The 18,490-nt window shown below is 41.7% G+C and overlaps 1 protein-coding gene across 2 annotated transcripts in view; it reads right to left on the reverse strand.

Moving 5' to 3' along the window:
- The window catches only part of FURIN (furin, paired basic amino acid cleaving enzyme), a 391,128-nt gene that overhangs the window by 116,583 nt on the left and 256,055 nt on the right, over nucleotides 1-18,490 (reverse strand). For both annotated transcript variants that reach the window (XM_077472137.1, XM_077472136.1), the window contains exons 5-6: nucleotides 18,162-18,290; nucleotides 14,113-14,189 (exon numbers count right to left, since the gene is read on the reverse strand). In XM_077472137.1, coding sequence (XP_077328263.1) covers nucleotides 14,113-14,189; nucleotides 18,162-18,290 — 206 coding nt within the window. The remainder of the gene's footprint in view (nucleotides 1-14,112; nucleotides 14,190-18,161; nucleotides 18,291-18,490) is intronic.

Here is an 18,490-nt window from a genome sequence, read left to right on the forward strand (position 1 = left end):
GTTGTAATCACGCAAGTTGATATTGTGGTAATCCTATGTAAAGCGAATTTGCGTAGTCCAGTCGTGAATTAATGATTGTTCCAACTACCACTGCTTTGTCATTCTTTGGGATAAAAGGGATGAATCTGCGAAGCATGCGCAGCAGATGGTGAGATCCACTGACTACTGCTCCTATTTGCGCATCCATTGACATTTGTGCGTCTAAAATAACAACGAGACTCGCTTTGGTCTTTGGGGAGATAGTCTGCCCAAAGACGGTTGGTGGAGACCAGGAGGTTTTGGTTGTGGACTTATGATTTGGGTGTAAGATAAGAAGCTCTGTCTTTGATTCGTTCAGCTGGAGGGAGTTCGTGGTCATCAAGTCCTCTATTGATTTGAGGCAGTTTTCAAGTTGTTGTTGGTGATCTTTTTCCATTGATCCGGAAATAAAGTTGTGTGTCGTCAGTGTAAGAGTGGAAGCAGAGATCTGAGCATCTGATGATTTGAAGGAGTGGGCGAATGCAAATGTTGAAGAGAACGGGTGACAAAGGAGAGCCTTGAGGGACTCCGCAGGTGACTGCCCGAGTTTCGGAGAGGAATTTTCCTAGTTTCACTGTCTGTGACCGATTTCCTAGGAAGGACGCGAACCATTGGAGATCTAGGTCTTGGACTCCGGCTACTTCTGTGAGGCGGACGAGTAGAGTATTGTGATCTACTGTATCAAATCTAGCAGTACGAGGAGACACGGTTCGCTGTCATCTGCTGCTTTGAGGGCGTCGTCCCAAATCTTGAGGAGAGCTGTTTCTGTTCCATGACCCGAGCGGAAGCCTGATTGCAGCGGGTCCAGGAGTTTGTGAGTATCCAGGTGGAGTTGTAGCTGATGTACCACAGCTTTCTCCATGATCTTAGAAATGGTGTTGAGGCTTGTAATTGGCCTACGGTTGTTTGGATCCTGAGGGTCCAGGTTTGGTTTCTTGAGTAGAGGTTTGACGATGCCTTGTTTGAGGATGCTGGGAACAATCCCTTCGTGGAATGATCGGTTTATGAGGTGGGTTATGGTTGAAGCCACGATGTCGGAGCATTCTTTCAGTAGTTTTGTGGGGATGATGTCAATAGGGGAGGTACTATCACGCAGTTTATTAATGATGTTTTTTGCGGAGTCAACGGTAATTGGGGATAGTGAAAATGTTGGCGGTTGCGGTATGTTGGTGCAGACATCCTCTTTATGTATTTGCTGGCTGAGGTCGGATGTTTTCTTCTGACAGATTGTTTCCCTGATGGTTTTGACTTTATCGATGAAAAAATCCGATAGTTTGTCACAGTAATCCTGGGATTCGCTTTCTGGGGGTTCTAGGCACACCAGATTCATTGATTGATTAACCAGTTTAAACAGTTCCCGTGGTTGGTTTGCGGCTGTTGAGATTGTATATGAGAAGTGGTCCTTTTTGGCTTTGAAGGTTGCTTTCCGATAATTCTCTGCAAGACCTTTGTAGTTAAAGTGGTTTTCCTCTGTGGTATTTCTTCTCCATGTTCTTTCTGCTCTTCTGCGTTCTTGCTTTAGTACGGCAAGGGAGCTATTCTTCCTGAAGAGAGCCCTGCGTTTTGGTGCTACCGAGTCTGCTGATTGCAGCAATGCCCTGTTCAGGGAGTTGAGAGTTTCCTCCGTAGAGTGGTTTAAGGTTATTGTAGTTATCTTGTTGGACAGTGGATTTGAAGGATTCGGAGTACAGTTTTTTATGCGATCTGGTCCAGTGCGTTGTTACAGGATTCAGTTTTTCGTTGGTGATGTTGGTAGCGATTTTGAAGTTGATGGCGTGGTGGTCCGTCCATGGCAATGTTATGTTGTCGAGTATGTTGACGTCAATGTTCTGTTTGAAAATGAGGTCCAGGGTGTGTCCTGACCCATGTGTGGGAGTCTTTATCAGTTGCTAGAGACCCAGTTCTTCTAGTTGATTGATGCAGGCAGTCGCGATGGGGTCTTTGGGCTCGTTTGCCCAAAGGTTGAAATCTTCGAGCGCCAGGAAATTTCTGAATTTTAGGGTGTGCATTGCGAAGGATTCTGTGAGGGGTGAAAGAAGATTGGACTTTGGTCCCAGTGGTCTGTAGCACAGTAGAATATGAGTGGTGTCATGTGGTGTTGGTTGAAGATGTAGCGTCTGTGTTTCCATAAAAGGCACTGGAATGCTGCAACTGCTGAAAGGTCCTCCAGTAGGAGGTTCAGTAAGATTTAAGTTTACAATAGTCACAAGTAAAATAGTTTCTGAATGGCCATTAAAATCATCCTGGAATTTCATCCTAGTTTTGTCCAGCTATGTTAATACAAGCTAGATAATTAAAAATCGATAATACTAGCATTTGCTGGTCTGCAGTCATCAAGTAGGGTATAGGTCATTGGGCCTCATGCACATTGGTTTATTGCAAATGCCGTTTCTCCTGACAATGAGTTTAGGCACAATTATATGAGTTTGACATTTATTTATTTAATTGGCCAGAATAGTAATTTATTTTGGCCATTGAAATGAAGATGCGTTTAGGCATGATTGGCATTTTTTATGCCCAAAAACTCCTCTCCTGAATAGGATGCGATACTTCTGCATTTCAGGAGAGGAACTCTGACTTCCTTTAAACACTGCTGCTCCTAAACTCCTCTAAAAGCCTACGTGTGCATTGAAACATAGGCTTTTATTGAGGGCGTTCAGGGGCTCAGGCAAAAAAACACCCAAAACCTCAAAAACATCAGTTTAGGATCAGCAGGGTGCATGAACCCTAAAACTTTACAAATATAAAAACACCTGTACATAAAACTTTAATATGTTGTATTAAAAGGACAAGAAAGAAGTTGTAAAGGCAGACTTTTTTATCTTCATGCATTCTATGCAAGAAGATAAAAATCTCTGTGCGCAGCAGTCCCCCTCATACTTAACCAAGCCCGATCTCTAACCAGCGATGTCCACGACTGCCTCGGCTGTCCGGGAATCCCCTCCTCATTGGCTGAGACACAGCAGTGGCGACATTGGCTCCCACTGCTGTCAATCAAAGTCAGTTAGCCAATGAGGAGAGGGAGGGGGGCCGAACCGCAGATTCATGTCTGAATTGATACAGCTTGGGTGCCCCAATAGCAAGCTGCTTGCTGTGGGGGGATGCAAATGGAGAAGGAAGGGGCCAGGACAGCCAAAGAGGGACCCAAGAAGAGGAGGAAGATCCTGGATGCTCTGTGCAAAATCACTACACAGGGCAGGCAAGTATAACATGTTTGTTATTTTTATTGAAAAAAAAAAAAATAGACTTTACAATCACTTTAATGAAAAACACTCATCTCAGAAGTAAAAGAATGTTCTACACGTACCAAAAAAAAATTCCTTACCATGGACTTCAAATTGAGTCTCTATTTAGGTGTTGAGTACTTGTTAGAGTGGAACTAAACTGTATCTGAGCACCACAAACTGAAAACACTATTTAATTTATTTGTAATATTTACAGCAAGCTCACCCATCTATTCAGGTCTCCATGCTTTATTTTGTTCATAAATCCATTTGAACCCTCCCTCCCTACCCCAGCATTTCAAGCCACATTCATCTTTAGTAAGGGCAGATGATTTGTGTAGCATTTACTTCCTGGGATCCATCTGCCTTTAGCTCAGACATGCAGGCAGGTGCTTTGCTAAGAAACCCCCTCCTCTTGGCGGAAGGTAAAAAAATAATGCCCATGAAGACTCCTGGGTGGGGGGGGGGGGGGATGTAGGACATCAATTGGTCTAGGCCAGAAACCCAGAAGCAACTGAAGAAGAAATGGGGGGGAAAGGTTAAAACAAGTAAATATAATATACCCTCCTATCTATTTACTAATGCTAGCAGCATAAGGATTAAAAATAAGTAACGCCATTTAAAAGCATGTATTCTGCTTTACAAAGTTATTGTTAGAAACATTGCAGGGGGGGCATATGCAGTTTATGAGCTACAAAAAAATATATATATATATATATCATATTCTAATCTATATTCTCATTAATTGGCTATTTTAAGGGCTCTCCATAAAGGTCTTCATGATATGCACACATTTATTGTAGCTTGCATTCTATGAGAAGTTGTCAGGTACAACTGTGTGCTGAAAGGGCTCAACCTCCCATCGGCCCACAGCGAAAGCTCAAGTCTCGCCATATACATTACATAACAACTCTTTGCTGTTTGTGCTTTTAATTCTAGTTCTGCCAATAATAGGTCACCTTTACTCTGTTTTACTGCCTTTTTAATTACTAGTGATGATAAAGGTTATGTTTAACGACTTGGATTAAAAAAAGACTTCTTAGAACTGTGGATATAACATTATTCGGCATATGCGATTCACACACCATGATGGTCTTTAGGGAATTTACATTTCTTTATGACTCTTGGTCTTTTCCTTTTTTTATTACATAATTCCCAGCACAAAACTATTCGACAGACCTGGTGCCTATAATCTGTACTTAAACAGAGATAAAAATGGAATGGTCATGAAAAGTAGACACGTACTGTATCTTAGAGCTGTTTTTCCTTAAGGATAATATACGGGCATGCTGAAGTACTTCCCTTGTGTCTCAAAAAGGTAAAAATAAAAATAGAAATAAATCTAAAAATAATTACAGAACAATGCAGAATTCTGTCTGAATGTTCTCAAGTAAAACATGAATACAGTATGACAAAAACCAGCAAGAGGAATAATGACTGCATATGTGCATAGGGACTGCATGCAGGAATACCAATGTAATGTGTGCTGGTAACAACTGGAAACTTTAGAAAAAATAAAAATGGTAATAAACCCCAAAAATATATTTATTGAAGTTTACAAATATTTAAATGTGGTGGCTGAATGCATTTTATTTTTTGCTTTTTCTATTTTTATTTGTTGTAACCTGGTGATCCAGCCAGTAACACTTCCTTACTTGGGGTGTCTCCATTCTGGATGGAGGAGCAACAGACACACCCTTGGACAGCGGCATTGTCAGTCTGAGGGGAGGGTAGTCTTAAACCCTGTACACAGGGGTCGAAGGTGGGAAGACATCAGCCACTTCAAAAAAAATGTCCGACATTTGACCCGTGTGTATGTCACCCGGTCCATCAGAAGAGGGCCATTTGGCTGGCTTCTGTCAGACAAGCATGCTGGAAAACCAGCAGCCGACCGACTCCCTATTAGTGTGTACCAAGCTTAGGATATCCTAGTAGATTTAGATGACTAACAGATTAAAGACATACTCTAGCCAACACTCTAAGCAGGTAAAGAAACAGCTTATTTTCCCTTTTGAAATTAAGGTTTTATATAAAATGAATAAAAGCTGATCACTGTGAGCCATAATGATTTTACATAAGAATTAAAGAATTGAGCTCTGTTATTTCAAAGCCATGGTTTCTAATTTTTAGGGACTTGTTAATGACAGGAATAGTACCATTGGATTGGCGAAGGGCCAATGTGGTGTCTATATTTAAAATGGGATCAAAGTCTTTACCAAGTAACTATAGACATGTTCGTTTATCTTCTATAGTCGGGAAGATACTGAAGAGTTTAGTAAAAGACCACTTAGATGGGTTCTTAATGGAAAAAAATATTTTAAGAAACTGACAAGCATGGATTTATGAAAGACAGAAGTTTTGTCTAAGAAAAAAAAAAAAAAATGATATTTTTATGAAGATGTAAGTAAAACCTTGGACAGAGGGGTGGTTGTGGACGTGGTATACTTGGATTTTGCAAAAGTGATTGACACAGTTCCCCACACACGGCTAACGTGTAAGGTTAGGTCTACAGGCTTGGAAAGAGGAGTTCATAAATGGATAGAAAACGGACTAATAGACTGTATTCAGAGAGTAGTGGTTAATGATTCTTACTCTGGTCTAAGGTTATCAGTGGTGTACCCCAAGGTTCAGCGTTGAGACACTTACTTTTTAATATCTTTATAAATGATATAGGGTCTTGGATTAAAAGTACCATTTAAGTTTTTGCAGATGACACCAAGCTATGCAGTGGAATAATGTCCTTAAAGGATGTCTCGAAACCAAGCTCAATGCAATGTTTAGTTGGGCAACTATGTGGAAAATTAGGTTTAATGTTGATAAATGTAAAGTTATGCACTTGGGGGCTAAGAATATGCATACGAGCGGAGCCCAGAGTAGCCGAAAGTACTCGGCTCACAGTCACGCCGAGTCCCTGTGTTATGTCCATCATAGGGCGGGATTAGGCATGACTGAGCGGAGCCGAGTACAGGGGGGCCCATGGGCAGGGACAATGGGCTTGAGCCCAGTCAAGCCCAATGGTAAGTCTGGCCCTTCATACGACATACATATAAGGGGGAGTACAACTGGAGGAATCAATAGTGGAGAAGGATCTGGGGGTTTTGGTAGATCATACGCTTAATAATAGCATGCAATGCCAAGCTGCAGTTTCCAAAGCAAGAAAAGTCCTTTTTTTGTATTAAGGGAGGCATGGACTGCAGAGAGAGATATGCTTTTGCCCCTGTACAAATCATTAGGAAGACCTCATCTGAAAATGCAGTTCAGTTTTGGGCTGCAGATCATAAAAATGATATCAGGCAACTGGAGAAAGTGCAGAGAAGGGCAACCAAGCTGATGAGGCATGGGGGAGCTCAGCTATGAGGAAAGATTAGAATGAATTTAAGGTATCTCACAAAAGTGAGTACACCGCTCGCATTTTTGTAAATAGTTTATTATATCTTTTCATGTGAAAACACTGAAGAAATTACACTTTGCTACAATGTAAAGTAGTGTACAGTTTGTATAACAGTGTAAATTTGCTGTCCCCTCAAAATAACTCACACAGCCGTTAATGTCTAAATCGCTGGCAACAAAAGCGAGTACACCCCTAAGTGAAAATGTCCAAATTGGGTGAAATAGCCATTTTCCCTCCCCGGTGTCATGTGAAAATGGTTAAATTTTGTGTTATTTCTCTCACTTTCTCATACTGGTCACTGGAAGTTCGACATTTCACCTCATGGCAAAGAACTCTGAGGATACGAAAAAAAACAATTGTTGCTATAGATAAAGATGGCCTAGGCCATAAGATTGCCAAGACCCTGAAACTGAGCTGCAGCACGGTGGCCAAGGCAGCACATCATGAACAACTGAGGAACATTATACCTAAGCATTGGCACCCTCTTACCAATCACCACATTCTTAAACAGCATGTACAGTAGTAAACCTGAACTGGTCTTTCGCAGGGCCAAATCTCTTAGGGCCGTTTAACTAGTAGCCACTATAGACCTGACATCAGCGGACCCTGTAAATCTAGGAGCACCTCTCCATGTAGGAAATGCCCCCTTTGCCCATGGATCACATGCGCGCACTGCGGGACCCTCGACCCTGTGCGCCGCTGGCATCGGCACTACCATTGCGTCGCAGGGTTGGAAGATATTTATAGCAGGTAGTTCCTACTGATCATCTAGGCTCGTGTCGGACCCAGAGGAATTCTTGATCACCCCCTACCGCCGGTAAGTCTGTCAGCATTATCTGTCATATTCAGCTGCGTTTCTAAATAGTGACTGCGGCTTGGCGTGCACGACCACATACCAATGCGAATATGCTATTATTCCCTCAGGCTCTCTATGTGCTATTGATGCACCGTGAGACTGTGCACTACTTACTATGTTGTGTAGCAAGCACAAGGTCTACTTCACCTTCTATTTACATCTATTTACCCTGATACCAGCGGGACCCCCATCTCCGGGTCTTGTACAGCAGGACTCTTGCTAACTAGGTATTTATGATCCCTTATATTTGCACTTGGGTGGTACGGTTTCACGTTTTCACCATTGATGTACACTTTTCTGATTTGATATGACGTTTCACTTTTGCATTTTTGGTGGCACTGACTACCAGTGTTGGTCATCTTTTTTTTTTAAGTAATTAGATAAGCTACAAATTACTTCTCCCAAAAAGTAATTGTGTTAGTAACTCAATTACTACATTGGAAAAGTAATTAGTTACTCAGCAAAGTAACTGACTTTTTTTTTAAATATTGTATAATGCAATTGCGTTCTATAACATCTTTAATATCAAAGATGTTTATATTAACTGATTGAAGAATAAAAACACTATATACAGTCTTTTAGAACATTTGGTATTTATTTGAACCCAAATGTTGAGGGGGGTGGCAGCGGTGGTACTTGAGGGGGTGGCAGCGGTGGTAGTGTACTGGGGGGGTGGCAGCGGTGGTACTTGGGGAGGTGGCAGTGGTGGTGGTGTACTTGGGGGGGGTGGCAGGCAGCGTGGTACTTGGGGGGGGGGGGGCAGCAGGGGTGGTGCCATCCTCTCCCACCACCACCACCTCTGCCTCTTAGTGATCCCATCCCCCACCACCACTGATCTCATCCCTACCCTATCCCCCCCATCACCTCTGTTGTAGAAGTGATAGTGGGTGAGTAGGGATGGGATCAGTAAGAAGCAGAGGTGGTGGAGGACTTGGGATGGATCGATTGCACTGCAATTCGAATCATCAGTCACTTACTTGAATGCCTCCAGGGATGCCTTTCCTCATGTGGAGAGAGGGAGACCCTCCCCTTCACTCAATTGGTGTCAGCTGGTCAGCTGACTTCATTTTTCAGTGTCCGCCCCGCCTCCCTACATTCTCTCTCTGGATAGGCGGGGTGGGATGGGTGCGGTCCAGACAGTCTCAGCCTCTTCTCAGCTCAGCAGGCGAAAGCCTCCCTCCCCGCGGCAGAACGAACGGCAAGGCAGCACGACCATGGCGGGCTTCCCGGGCGGTAGATGTAATTGAAGTAACTCTGCCCAAGTAATGGGAACGGAGTTACCATGAGGGGAAGAGTAATCAGATTACTAGTTACCCTCTAAAGTAACTGCGTTATGTAACTCCGTTTATTTTAACTCAGTTACTTACATCACTGCTAATTACACAATATTTACTCCTTATGCACACCTTTGGGTGCACCCCGTTATTTCCCTCTTGTTTAGTTCATATACCTTCCACATGCACCTGCCTCCATGTTTTCACATCCTTTTCCTCCCCTTTCTCATTTCCATTTTTTTTCCCTTCCATCATCCTCTCCCTTCTCCCTCTTTGCTTCCCCAATCCTTGTCTGCACCCTTGTTTCCCCATGCCCCCCAACCCCACGCATGTGACATCTCTGATCCACCCTGCAACTGGTCTGTTACTTTATCATCTCAACAGTATCTCATTCTTTCTGTTCCTTGCCTTCCCTCTGACACTTCACATTTCACTGCTCACCACCCTCATCACTCTGGGTTTCTTGCCTTTTTCTTATTGGCACTTATCTAAAGGCACTAGTCAATACCTGGTAAAACTTACCTTATATTATTTCACCTAGACACTAGCCCTCTGATCTTTTATAAAAAAAATCTCCCCCAGTCGCCGCGGGAGGCTCTGCTTGGTGTGCCATGTGCTCTGCTCACGTTGGAGTTTGGGTAAGCAGCCTTATATTTTGGCTACTCCCCCCCCCCCCCCCCCATTATATTAATTTGTACTGCCCAAAACAAAAAATTTTCTTCATTATATCGTTATTGAATTCTTATTTATTTACAGATGTATTTTCCGATGAAGCGGTAAACCAACGAAACTAGTCAAAATACCACATCATCTGTGTTTTTAGCATTTTTTTGTCTTGTATCCTGTATTAATAAATTTTTGTACAAATTGTCATGATTGTTTATATATTCCATTTGTATCTTTATATATTGTACCGAAAAAGTCTGCTTGCCTCCTTTTTTCTGGCGAGTTCTGGTTGGGGTCCAGACTCCCAAACCTCTATCCCATGATGCACATTAGGGAAATGGAAACTAGGAATAGTGATTGTTTATACTGTATAGAATAGATATGGTTTATGTGTTTACCATTTAATTCCATGGAGCTGCTTAAAAGTGGTAATGCAGAAAAAACAAAATGCAGAAGGCAGCATTTTTTTTAAATGGGCTCCAAATTAATTACTTTTACAAAAACACTTTGGGATTGATTTGCTAAAACTTTAGTGTGTAAAATCTAGTACAGCTATGCATGGTAGACAATCCGCTTCTAACTTCAGCTTGTCCAATTAAGCTTTAACAAAGAAAAAAAACAAAAAAAATATTGGAAGCCGATTAGTTTCTCTGCAGAGCTGCACCAGATTTTACATTCTCCAGTTTTAGTAAATCAACACCTTTGTTTCTTGAAGGCAAAATATATACATTTAGGTGTAGAAAAATGGTCAAGCATGAACAGACTCAACAATCTAGCACTGCAATGACATTCAGTGAGCAGGCACCAAAGGAGAGTATTTTTCTGCAGGGAAATATCAGAGCTGTATGTAAAAGCAGCAATAAAACTTTATAACACTCATATATATTTGCCTTTTCTTTGTGTATTTGTGATAGGTTGTAAGAAAAAAAAGTTAGGGAAAATATTTGAAGTCTTTCACCATGCAGTTACAGCACATAACACATTCATGGACGGCCATATATTCCCATGAATATAAATTTCCATGAATATAAATTAAACATCTTCTATCCATAAATAGTGCCTGTGTCCTCTGCAGTGACCTTAACTAAACAATGTGCCAGTAAATTCTCTACACGTGCTATTAATATGTGATTGTTATGTATCCCCTTCATGCCAGCAATTAAAGTGAAATTTTATTCCAGGTATGGATATTTCTGCATAGTTACATAACTCTAGCTTGGGCCAAAGTATACCTGTGTCATACAGTGAGGGAAAAAAAGTATTTTGTACGTTTGCCCGCTGCCAAAAATGATCAGTATTTTAATGGTAAGTTTATTTCAACAGTGAGAGAGAGAAAAACAATAATATCCAGAAAAACGCATTTCAAAAAAGTTATAAAATGTATTTGCATTTTAAATGAGTGAACTAAGTATTTGATCTCCTATCAATCGGATTTCTGTCTCCCAGATATATTCTATACAGGTAATCTCAGCTTGTTACCTTTATAAAAGACACCTGTCTACAGAGGCAATCAATCATTCAGATTCCAATCTCTCCACCATGGCCAAGACCAAAGAGCTGTCCAAGGATGTCAGGGACAAGATTGTAGACCTACACAAGGCTGGAATGGTTTACAAGACCATTTCCAAGCAGCTTGGTGAGAGGGTGACAACAGTTGGTACAATTATTCACAAATGGAAGAAGCATAAAATAACTGCCAATCTCCCTCGGTCTGGGGCTCCATGCAAGATCTCACCTTGTGGAGTTTCAATGAGCATGAGAATGGTGAGGAATCAGCCCAGAACTACACGGGAGAATCTTATCAATGATCTCAAGGCAGCTGGGACCATAGTCACCAAGAAAACAATTGGTAAAACTACACCATGAAGGACTGAAATCCTGCAGCGTCTGCAAGGTCCCCCCGCTCAAGAAAGCAAATGTAGAGGTCCATCTGACGTTTGCTAATGAACATCTAAATGATTCAGAGACCTGGGTGAAAGTGTTGTGGTAAGATGAGACCAAAATCAAGCTCTTTGGCATCAACTCAACTCGCCGTGTTTGGAGGAGGAATGCTGCCTATGACACCAAGAACACCATCCCCACCAACAAACATAGAAGTGGAAACATACTTTGGGGGTGTTTTTTCTGCTAAGTAGACAGGACAACTTCACTGCATTAAAGGGATGATGACAGGGCCATGTACCAACAAATCTTGGGTGAGAACCTCCTTCCCAGGGCATCGAAAATGGGTCATGGATGGGTATTCCAACATGACAATGACCCCAAACACACAGCCAAGGCAACAAATGAGTGGCAAGAAGAAGCACATTAAGGTCCTGGAGTGGCCTAGACCTTAGACCTCCAGACCTTAATCCCATAGCAAATATGTAGAGAGAGCTAAAGGTTTGAGTTACTAAACATCACCCTCAAATCTTTAATGACTTGGTGAGGTTCTGCAAAGAGGGGTGTACAAACCTGGTGGCCAACATCTGACCTCTGATTGCCAACAGGGGGTTTGCCACCAAGTACTTAGTCATGTTTTGCGAAGGGGTCAAATACGTATTTCACTCATTAAAATGCAAATCAATTGATAACTTTTTTGAAATGCGTTTTTCTGGAATTTTGTGTTATTCTGTCTCTCACTGCTTGAGAGACTGCTTGTCTCTCACTTGCATTGTCAGTTGGCAAATGTACAAAATCAGCAGGGGATCAAATACTTTTTTCCCCTCACTGTACTTGAGCTGAACACCATGGACGCTGCAATTCACTGTAGTAAACCCCACTATTACAGTGATCGTCACTAGCTTCCAAGTCCTAAGCCAAGCCGCTGCTCTTCTGCTTACCAAATACAGCTGGCTGTTTGAATAGCCCAAGCACCATTCACAGGACACCTTGCATTTTCTCAATGAATACAAAGCATTTTCTGATTGGATGGAGTGGAAATAGTGCTATCACTACCGAGCCTCTCCACCTTGTCCATTCAGAGAAAGTTTTGTGTGTGTAGCACTGGTAACTGGTTCCCATATTCAGGCAACACACATTTTCCACTTGCATCTGTACACATGAAATCAAGCCCAGGGACTGTTTTTTTTTTGTTTTTTTTATTATAGATAACAACTGAGATGGAGTAGAGGGGTCATAGGATACCAAACTTGACTTATACAATAGATGGGGACAATTTCCTTTACGGTTCTCCTTCCTGGACAAAATCAGTCTTTAAGGATCAGTGGCAAAAGACCCTTGCAGACTAGGAGCTTTTAGTCCCCTTTGGAAAATAGCACAAAAGGTTACAAAACTGCATGCAAATGTATCTCATCTGTAGAACTGCTCTCAACTCCACTGCCTGCAGGTACTACCAGCCCTCTTGGCTGCGTGTCTACCAGCCCATCTGGCTGCTCCGAGGATCTCCCAGGACAAGGGATAAAAGGGTTAAGCACAGCGTTGTCCTTTTGAAAGCTTGATACATGTGGCAGTCTCTCCCCTTGTGAATCCCTGAGTGTGCCAGTTTACTCCCTCTGTCCTCCTTGCTCCCTGCTGCTCTTGAGTAAGCGTCCTTCTGAAACTGATGCTAAAAGGATTCTTCCCTGCCAGTTCGAGCCCATCCTGGAGGCAAAGCCCCCCCCCAGACCTAGGGCATGCCTCCTAGGCCACAACCTCCTTAGCACCCCTGCTGGCATGGCTCCACCATATTTAGGCGCTGATCTAGTCACCCTGCCAGGAGATTCTCTGCCCACTAACTTCCAGAAGCTTCTACAAGCTTCTAGATCCAGTGGGAGGTACTAGAGACCTGCATCCAGCCTGACCTGCAGTTACTCGACCCAATTTCATGAGTCAAACTTAAATGTACCTACAATAACACTAGTAGCACAATAGAGGGTGCTACATGCCCATAGAGAAAATGCAATATATACTCTGAATGGTATCCGTACCAAGAGAGTGGCCTCCAGTGTTCACTAAACGGCAGGGCAGCTGCTCAGCACGGGATTCGGAAGCTATCGCCAATCACTGTAGCAGCAGTGCCTTTTACAGTGAGTTCCAGCTTCTACAGGATCGGCCAGGTAGAACACATGCATGCTTACATTGGTCAAGGCTGGGCCAATGTAGCTAAGCAAAAATATGCATACTTGAAATTTAGCCTTAACATCCATCTCTATACTCAAAGTAATTTGCAAATATTATATAATAAAAATAAATCTGTTGTTTTTAGGAGTAACCAGTCTTCGTATGTGAGCATCTTTAAAATACCATTGGCAGAATGTTTACAGATGCTGTAAAATAACACAATGGGAATATGGGACCTGTGTATCTCCCAGAAGAGAGCAGGGGGGATGGAGTGGGGGCCGGACATACAGTAGTCTGTTGCGGATTCTGCGGCGTCCTTTGCCGGAAGTGGAAGCAAATACCTGTATTAGGACATGTATCTGCTCCCCTCTGAAAGGTGGAAAAATTTGACACGGGGGGGGGGCGTCGGATCAAGAGAAGTTCCATTTCTGGGTGGAACTCTACTTTAACACCTGAAATAGGAGCAGAAGTATGCCTTGCTCCCAACACGAGTCTGTGCATCTTAATGCACGAAAGCATAAGATACCCACAGGCCATCAATTTAAACAGCTTTTCTAAAAGATTACCTAAAAACTTTAAAATAATGTAAACTTTGAGACATGTTTTTTAGAATTGCATATCCACGGTCAAAAAGAAGCTCACCTGTTATCATTCAATTGAGTGTATCGGGGCTGAGGATCTGGATCTTGGTCATTGACATCGTAACTGGCAGCAGGATCCTAAATAAACACAATTGTAAGAGAGTGAGAAAAAGAAATTGCCCACAATAGAAACCTCGTCAGTTAAAGTGACAGGCGCATACATCACTCTCCCTTATCTCCACTAAACCAGATCATTTGTTTCTCTTTCTGCAGATGGGTGTAAAAAGAATCAAGATATCCAACTGCATTCAGTTTTTCATCAACCTAATGGCTCTTTCCTAATAAATTTCAAGTGCACTGCAGCAAGCGCCTTTCTCGAGTGGACCGTGGCGATGCAGATCAATAATCAGTTCTCTTCTCTTCTTCCCCCCTTTTCTTACCAAGTAGATGAATGTCTAACCATGCATTATTGAGCTGTTCATTAAACACACATGCCGAGAAAATAAATTACAATGAAAAGTCTTGCAAATGTCCATTTACTATTGTAGGTCAAAGAAACAGTAAAACCAATTTCACAGCAAGAGTCGCTGTGGAAAAGCCTACGTGGCATAGACGCATCTGCTTCTGTGACCCATATTAAATAGACAGTCAGCAAGTAAAAGGAGTGAAAACCCAGAATATTTAATGTATCCAAAGCTGCTTTTTCTTGGAAAGAGACTTTTCTACTCAAAATAGCCAAATCTGTCACACCACTTGAATTTATATGAGGATTGAGGAATATGTGGAGCAGATTACTAGCCGATTGGCTTGTACCAGATCTTCCCTAGCAATAACTGGTGTGTGTATGGGCTGTTATAGACTTTTCTACCAAACAGATATAATTAGGCAGAATGGAAGATGTGCATCTTTCAATGGCCAGATTGGCATGTGTGTGTCTCTTAAAGCAAGTCTGGACCCCCCCCCCCCAAAAAAAAAATGTAATATATTGTAGTTTATCGACATGTCACTAATGTGGCTGAATTAGTGTTCTTTCCAAGGCAGTTTCCCTTTTATTTTGCTACTCCTTCAAAATACTCGGATTGCTACACTCACTTCTATTCTATCTCTAAGGAGGGTGTCATAGTTGTCACACGGACTTTGTTGCAACCTAATAATCCAGTCCTCCCCGCCATGTAATGTGGATGAACAAAAGCAGACATGTTCAGACAGCCTGTTTGTTTCCAGTCCAGTTAAAAAAAGTATGGGTTTTAGTTTTTCCCCATGGTTTATACTTACCTAGGTTGATGTAACATGGGACCGATGTTGCATCTGTCCTTCGGTGCCTCTGCACTGAGAACCGAGTGATTGAACATAGTTGATGGCTCAGGTCTCTCTGCTCCCAGCCTGTCAATCAGCAGCTCTCCTGCTCAGCTCCTCCATGCTCACTGGAACGCTGAGCTGTGAAGGGGCGTGGAGTGGCCTTCTCAGCCTCTCAGCGAGCTGTCAGTCCAGGCACCTGGTGGATCTAGACTCCCAGAGCTGGGATGATGTGGTGCCTGGACTGATATTGGTGACGTCAGCAGAGAGCGGAATAGAGAGCGGTCTGAAGTCTGTTATCTGCTGAAAACAGGTCACAGCAGTGCAAAACAAATTGAACTCCTGTAACCCATAGGAGAAGCCCAGCCAAACGAGCTCGGGCTGGTCTTCTCTTAATCTCACACTTGGCAAGGCTATTGCATTTCTAACAAGATCAACAGGTATTTGTTGTACTTGTTAAACATGTTCTTAGATGTAGCGGCTACATTTGTCATCTTTGTTCAGGCTACGGACTAGTAAGCTGCAAAATATTACATTTTTTGTGAGATTGTCACTTTCCTGAATTCTTCATATCTGCCAGGTTCGTCTGTCTCCATGGGTGACCAAATCTACAGCTAAAGACTGAATGTGTTAAAATTGCAACAGACCATAAAAATAGGGAAAAAATTCAGCTGAGTCAGCAGACAGAAAGCTTGTATAAACAAACTATTGTATTTTCAGCTATCTCGTGAATGCTTCAGCATGGGATAACTATTCATAGCTCAGTAGACGCGTCTTCATGTGGTCACCCTACTAACCCAATGGAATGTCATCATCTGACAGATAAAGACTCATTTGTTGACTGTTCTTAAAAGAAAGATACCAATACAAATTCATGTACAGGGGGCTGAGGTTCTTATCTGACCAGTCATGGATGGAAATCCAACTATTGGATCCATGCAGAGGTTTCTGTTGCTAGTTATATATGGTTTACTAGATTAAGAGACATGGCCATATGCAGAGTGTACATGTGTCCATTAGTACAAGAGTCACGTTCTCTCCCATGAGCAGAAATCTGATTTTTCAGCTTTGAGTCTAGCACTGAAGGCAAGGGTTTGTTAGCCTAATTGGCCATTATTGATCTTATATATGTATGATATAAGTGATAATGTATATGAAATATAGATGAACATTTGTGCCATTTTTGTATTAAATGGTCTGTATATGACTAAACAATATTGAATTTTAAAATTCTGAAGATGCATACATAAAAATAAAACAGATTCATCAATTTCAAATAGCATTTTTCTAAACATCTCCTCTTGCAATCAAAGAAGAATTTTACTAAAGTACTTTTGGTATCTAAATTAACTAGCTAAAAGTACTACTTGGGGGATTTTTTGTTCACAAAAACAGTCATACATGTTAAAGAATTATAAGAATTATAAAAACTAAAAGCCAGTCCTTTCATCTCTCTTCTGCATCACATAGCCTTCAATGATGGTGGCCAACACATGAATGGTATGGCTTCCAATGACCTGAAAGGGTCAGTTCAACCCAAGCTGATATGTAGTTATGAGTAGCTGCTATGAAGTAAAACCACTTGAACATTTCTAGTATGTTTTTCAGAATCTAGTGGTGATATATCTAGGCCTGCACACCTGCCAGGTTCATTATAAGGGGTTCCCCCCTCTTTTTGGTATATGTATTGATTATGGGGAATACAACAGAATATGCAAGAATATGCATATTTTGGAAAGAACAAAACTCCAAGGTTGGGAATTATGTCAGGGATCTCTTGTTCTTAGATTATGCAAGATATACAGTGCATTCGGAAAGCCCAGACTTGAACCTGATTGAACATCTCTGGAGAGATCTGAAAATGTCTGTGCACCGATACTCGCCATCCAACCTGATGGAGCTTAAGAGGTCCTGCAAAAAAGAATGGGATAAACTGCCCAAAAATAGGTGTGCCAAGCTTGTAGCATCATGTTCAAAAAAGGCTTCAGGCTGTAATTGGTGCCAAAGGTGCTTCAACAAAGTATTGAGCAAAGGTTGTTAATACTTGTATACATGTGATTTTTTTCATTTATTTTTCATAGATTTGCAAAAATTTCAAAGAAACTTCTTTCACTTGGTCATAATGGGGTATTGTTTGTAGAATTTTGGAGGAAAATAATCAATTAAATCCTTTTTGGAATAAGGCTGTAAGGCAGGTTGCAGTTTGCATATTCCAGGTGCATTTTGCATTACTGAATACACGTTTTTGATTAATTGAAGTCTGTGGAACCAAAAACCGAAAAAAGTCCCTGGCCCTCTCCATAAAATGCATAGGTGTGAACGTGACCCATAGGAAGCCATGTTAAATGGACTGTAGTGTGTATCTGTAAAACTGAAAATTCACAGGTATGAACCAGGCCTTGCATAACAAAATGTGGAAAAAGTGAAGCGCTGTGAATACTTTCTGGGTGCACTGTATGAATCCAAGGGCTGACTCGCCCATCAGGCAACTTTCATTACTTTAATATCAGTTGATTGAACTAATTCAAATCAATCAAAGCAGAATACACAAAACAAAATCCAGTCATTGGATTTTGGATTAGGTTTGGCTAGTTTATTAGTTCACCCAACTACAGAAACGGAGAACCATTTTTTCTCTTGGTCACATTCAAAAACCCAAACACTTCTGCAATTTGAAAGTTGAAGTTTAAAATTAGATTAGAGTTTCTTTAAACTTGTTACTGAATCACATAGCAGGCACAAAGAAAACATGACTTTGCCCATTTCCTGTTCTGTCTTGCTGGTTCCCAGGCTATAAACACTCCATTCACTCACATAATTTCCTTCTAAATCAGGGTGGTTCTTCTCAATGCCATCATCCAGGATTGAAACCACGATCCCTCGGCCTGTGTAGCCCTGCTCCCAGGCTTCTCTGACGTGTAAGTCATGCCGGCTTGCATCAAACTGTAAAGCAAAGTACAAACTGTTAGCTGCTGTTCCATGGAAATCTCATTGTTCCTACATAGAAGGATCCAGTTGCATTTAGGAACAACCCCCCCTTTCTGAAAAATGAGAAACTAAGGCAGGATAGTGAAGACAAATATAATATATAACCCATTTTGTTCCATTAGTCCATATTCTATACCCTCTTGAACCATATACCG

The sequence above is a fragment of the Lithobates pipiens genome, unplaced genomic scaffold, assembly GCF_037356315.1.
Source record: "Lithobates pipiens isolate NorthernLeopardFrog02 unplaced genomic scaffold, aLitPip1_a1.2 Scaffold_8, whole genome shotgun sequence".
Classification (NCBI taxonomy): domain Eukaryota; kingdom Metazoa; phylum Chordata; class Amphibia; order Anura; family Ranidae; genus Lithobates; species Lithobates pipiens.